The 5,000-nt window shown below is 54.1% G+C and overlaps 1 protein-coding gene across 1 annotated transcript in view; it reads right to left on the minus strand.

Annotated features, from left to right (window-relative positions):
• The window catches only part of fer1l6 (fer-1 like family member 6), a 27,582-nt gene that overhangs the window by 4,636 nt on the left and 17,946 nt on the right, over positions 1-5,000 (minus strand). Inside the window, 10 exon segments of the mRNA XM_080479065.1 lie at positions 925-1,095; positions 1,252-1,364; positions 1,366-1,380; positions 1,456-1,596; positions 2,205-2,333; positions 2,777-2,874; positions 3,090-3,134; positions 3,671-3,713; positions 3,830-3,952; positions 4,033-4,151. Coding sequence (XP_080335191.1) covers positions 925-1,095; positions 1,252-1,364; positions 1,366-1,380; positions 1,456-1,596; positions 2,205-2,333; positions 2,777-2,874; positions 3,090-3,134; positions 3,671-3,713; positions 3,830-3,952; positions 4,033-4,151 — 997 coding nt within the window.

The following is a 5,000-nucleotide window of genomic DNA, read 5'->3' on the forward strand; positions in this document are numbered from 1 at the left end:
TCATCAAGTCATCAAGTCATCAGGTGACCGGGTCATCAAATCACCAGGTCATCAAGTCATCAGGTCACCAGGTCATCAAATCACCAGGTCACCAAGTCATCAGGTCACCAGGTCATCAAATCACCAGGTCACCAAGTCATCAGGTCACCAGGTCATCAAATCACCAGGTCACCAAGTCATCAGGTCACCGGGTCATCAAATCACCAGGTCACCAGGTCATCAAATGACCAGGTCATCAAATCACCAGGTCACCAAGTCATCAGGTCACCAGGTCATCAAATCACCAGGTCACCAAGTCATCAGGTCATCAGGTCACCAGGTCATCAAGTCACCAAGTCATCAGGTCACCAGGTCATCAAGTCACCTAGTCATCAGGTTACCAGGTCATCAGGTCACCAAGTCATCAATCAACACAAGAAGGAGAATTTACAGTCCCCAGAACTGACATTCATCAGTTAGAGGAAGATGCTCTATAATGTGGATTAGAGGAGGAAGAAGCTCTATAATGTGGATGTTAGAGGAGGAAGATGCTCTATAATTTGGATTAGAGGAGGAAGAAGCTCTATAATGTGGATTAGAGGAGGAAGATGCTCTATAATGTGGATGTTAGAGGAGGAAGATGCTCTATAATGTGGATTAGAGGAGGAAGAAGCTCTATAATGTGGATGTTAGAGGAGGAAGATGCTCTATAATTTGGATTAGAGGAGGAAGAAGCTCTATAATGTGGATGTTAGAGGAGGAAGATGCTCTATAATGTGGATGTTAGAGGAGGAAGATGCTCTATAATTTGGATTAGAGGAGGAAGAAGCTCTATAATGTGGATGTTAGAGGAGGAAGATGCTCTATAATGTGGATTAGAGGAAGGAAGAAGCTCTATAATGTGGATGTTAGAGGAGGAAGATGAAACAGTCAGGCTCCACCCACATGCAGTACTCCGTCGGCAGTCCGCAGGTGGCTCGGTGTCGGCTGTAGAACCGGTTCTCCAGGTCGATGCGAGTCTCTCCGATCAGGTCATCTCCTCCCACCAAGTCAAAGTCGTAGATCAGCACCGACAGCAGAGACTCTTTGGGAAACGTAGCGTGAAACTCGAAGGACCTGGAACAAAGAAAATACACTTCACCAGCACACCCAGCTCCCTGGTGGATCAGCGGTCCGGGTCCCAGGTCCCAGTCCAAAGAACCGGCTCTACACTAGTACAGAACTGGTCCAGAACCAGAACCAAAGAAGACTGGAGGACTCAGCTCGGTCTACCTTCCAAAGACAGGGTTCAAGTCTTTGGGGATGTAGTTGTCTCGATCCTTGACTTCGTTTTTGCCGAGTCGAACGACGACGTACGGATCCGCCTTCCCGTCCGGGTCGGCAGGGGTGGAGGTTGGATGCCTGTGAAGACGAGACCGAACATTCAGGAACCGACATGAGGATCAGAACCGAGGCCCGGACCCGACCAGCACTCACAGAGACGATGTAAACCCGGATCAGGACTTGGGTGGGACTGTTGGGAGGGATCCCTCGGCTGACCCTGAAGTCTCCCCTGTCGGTGGATTCGTCCCAGTCGTCCCCCTCATCGTCCGACAGTTTGTAAAGGCAGAACCGGCCCTGAGGGGGGGGGGGGGGGGGGGGGGTTCGTGGAGGTGAACCACAGTCCACCACAGACCTCCACAGATCTCCTCAGTCCTCCACAGACCTCTACAGACCTCCACAGACCTCCACATACCACAGACCTCCACAGAACACCACAGACCACCACAGTCCACCACAGACCTCCACAGTCCACCACAGACCACCACAGTCCACCACAGACCTCCACAGACCACAGACCTCTACAGACCTCCACAGACCACCACAGACCACAGACCACCACAGACCACCACAGACCACAGACCACCACAGACCACAGACCTCCACAGACCACCACAGACCACCACAGACCACAGACCACCACAGACCACCACAGACCACCACAGACCACAGACCTCTACAGACCTCCACAGACCACCACAGACCACAGACCTCCACAGATCACCACAGACCACCACAGACCACCACAGACCACAGACCACCACAGACCACAGACCACCACAGACCACCACAGACCACCACAGACCACAGACCTCTACAGATCACCACAGACCACCACAGACCACCACAGACCACAGACCACCACAGACCACAGACCACCACAGACCTCCACAGACGGGTCTCACCTTGAACTTGCCGACGAACCTCTCGTCGGCGGCGCCCTCCTCCTCGCTGGCCTTCCCTCTGAACAGCTCGTAGGTCTTGACCCAGTCGTCAAACGGGCCGAACTGAACCTCCAACTCCTTGTTGTACAACTGAAACACAAATACACAAGTCCAAAGTGATCCAAGTCAGAGACCTCCTCTTCCTCCTCACCCTCTTCCTCCTTCTCTTCCTCCTCCTCCCCCTCCTTCCTCCTCCTCCTCCTCCTCCTCACCCTCTTCCTCCTTCTCTTCCTCCTCCTCCCCCTCCTTCCTCCTCCTCCTCCTCCTCCTCACCCTCTTCCTCCTTCTCTTCCTCCTCCTCCCCCTCCTTCCTCCTCCTCCTCCTCCTCCTCCTCCTCCTCCTCCTCACCCTCTTCCTCCTTCTCCTTCCTCCTCCTCCCCCTCCTTCCTCCCCCCTCCTCTCCCTCCTCCTTCCCCTCCTTTCTCCCCCTCCCCCTCCTCCTCCTCCTTTCTCCCCCTCCCCCTCCCCCTCCTCCTCCTCCTCATCACCATCACCATCCTCTTCCTCACGTGTGTCCTCGTGCAGCAGGTACCTGGAGTGTTGCCAGTTTTGAAGGCAGACTGACGTTTGGCTCCAAAGTTTCCTTTCCTTTCTGTTTCTTCTTCTTGTCTCGGTCCGCCGGGCCGCCGACTAAAGGAGCAAAGCATTTTCTCACTTTTACACAAACTGTGGAAGCGTGTGATCCTGATCCTGATCCTGATCCTGATCCTGATCCTGATCCTGATCCTGATCCTGATCCTGCCTCCAGCAGCGAGCAGCAGTGTAGCATCAGGTTCAAACAAGCATGCAGCTCTGCCACCAGCCGCCAGTCAAACAGGAAACAGCAGTGAGCATCCAGTTCCTACCCAGAGAGTCGATCCCGTCGCTCAGCAAGCCGTGGAGCGGCGAAGCTGCAACACAACAATGTGTGTCGGTCAGGAAGGAGAACAGGCGACTCTCCTGGGCACTACAGTCCAAACAAAACTTCTTCTGGACGGTTCAGCAGAGCAGCAGGTTCAGCAGCGCACCAGATTCAGTAGAGCAGCAGCAGGTTCAGCAGAGCAGCAGGTTCAGTAGAGCAGCAGCAAGTTCAGCAGAGCAGCAGGTTCAGTAGAGCAGCAGCAAGTTCAGCAGAGCAGCAGGTTCAGCAGCGCACCAGATTCAGTAGAGCAGCAGCTGGTTCAGCAGAGCAGCAGCAGGTTCAGTAGAGCGGCAGTAGGTTCAGTAGAGCAGCAGCAGGTTCAGCAGAGCAGCAGCAGGTTCAGTAGAGCAGCAGCAGGTTCAGCAGAGCAGCAGGTTCAGCAGAGCAGCGGCAGGTTCAGTAGAGCAGCAGCAGGTTCAGCAGAGCAGCAGGTTCAGTAGAGCAGCAGCTGGTTCAGCAGAGCAGCTGGTTCAGCAGAGCAGCAGGTTCAGCAGAGCAGCTCCTTCAGTTTAAACAGCAACACACCTTTTTGAAAGACGTGCGGCAGAGCGCCGTCCCTCTGTTTGCTCTGAAACCACAAAGGAAGGAACTTGAGGCGTCGCCGTGTTTCTTATGAGCCTCTTTGCGTTTTCATGCTGTTTGAAGCCGCTTTAGGCCTCGTTTCCACGACAACGTCTCCGCTACCTGTTTCTCCATGGAGGCGTAGTACTTGGACCACCAGTCGATGACGCACTCGGCGGACTCGTCGGCGATGGTGCGTTTCCGCCGTTTGGTGGATCGGTGGCGGCTGCTCTTCGTCCGGCCGTCCTGGTTTCAGAAAGCGACTTTCAGTGAGCTTCAAACAGGACGAGGTACTTCTGCTGAGGACGTGGAACGAGGACGGACACCTTTGTCTTCGGAGTGGACGGGGCTGGAAGGGGAGCTTCCTCCTCCACTGTGACCAGGATGTCCTGCTTTGTGAGCGGGGAGATGGACGCCGTCTCAGAAACGTCTTCGGACATTCCAGCTGAAAAAAAACAGAAAAAATCTCATCCTATGAGTCTGGTTCTGCAGGATAGTTTGGGGCCTGGTTCTGCAGGATGGTTTTGAGTCTGGTTCTGCAGGATGGTTTGGGGCCTGGTTCTGCAGGATGGTTTTGAGTCTGGTTCTGCAGGATGGTTTGGGGCCTGGTTCTGCAGGATAGTTTTGAGTCTGGTTCTGCAGGATAGTTTGGGGCCTGGTTCTGCAGGATGGTTTGGGGCCTGGTTCGGCAGGATGGTTTGGGGCCTGGTTCGGCAGGATGGTTTGGGGCCTGGTTCTGCAGGATGGTTTGGAGTCTGGTTCTGCAGGATGGTTAAGAGTCTGGTGCTGCAGGATGGTTAAGAGTCTGGTGCTGCAGGATGGTTTAGAGTCTGGTGCTGCAGGATGGTTAAGAGTCTGGTGCTGCAGGATGGTTTAGAGTCTGGTTCTGCAGGATAGCTTGGGGCCTGGTTCGGCAGGATAGTTTTGAGTCTGGTTCTGCAGGTTAGTTTTGAGTGTGGTTCCGCAGGATAGTTTGGGGCCTGGTTCTGCAGGATAGTCTGGGGCCTGGTTTGGCAGGATGGTTTTGGAGTCTGGTTCTGCAGGATGGTTTGGACTCTGGTTCTGCAGGATCGTTTAGGGCCTGGTTCTGCAGGATGGTTTGGAGTCTGGTTCTGCAGGATGGTTTGGAGCCTGGTTCTGCAGGATAGTTTGGAGTCTGGTTCTGCAGGATGGTTTAGAGTCTGGTTCTGCAGGTTAGTTTGGGGCCTGGTTCGGCAGGATAGTTTTTAGTCTGGTTCCGCACATTAGTTTTGAGTGTGGTTCTGCAGGATAGTTTGGGGACTGGTCCTGCAGC

The sequence above is a fragment of the Lipophrys pholis genome (genome assembly GCF_963383615.2).
Source record: "Lipophrys pholis genome assembly, chromosome: 13".
Classification (NCBI taxonomy): Eukaryota; Metazoa; Chordata; class Actinopteri; order Blenniiformes; family Blenniidae; genus Lipophrys; species Lipophrys pholis.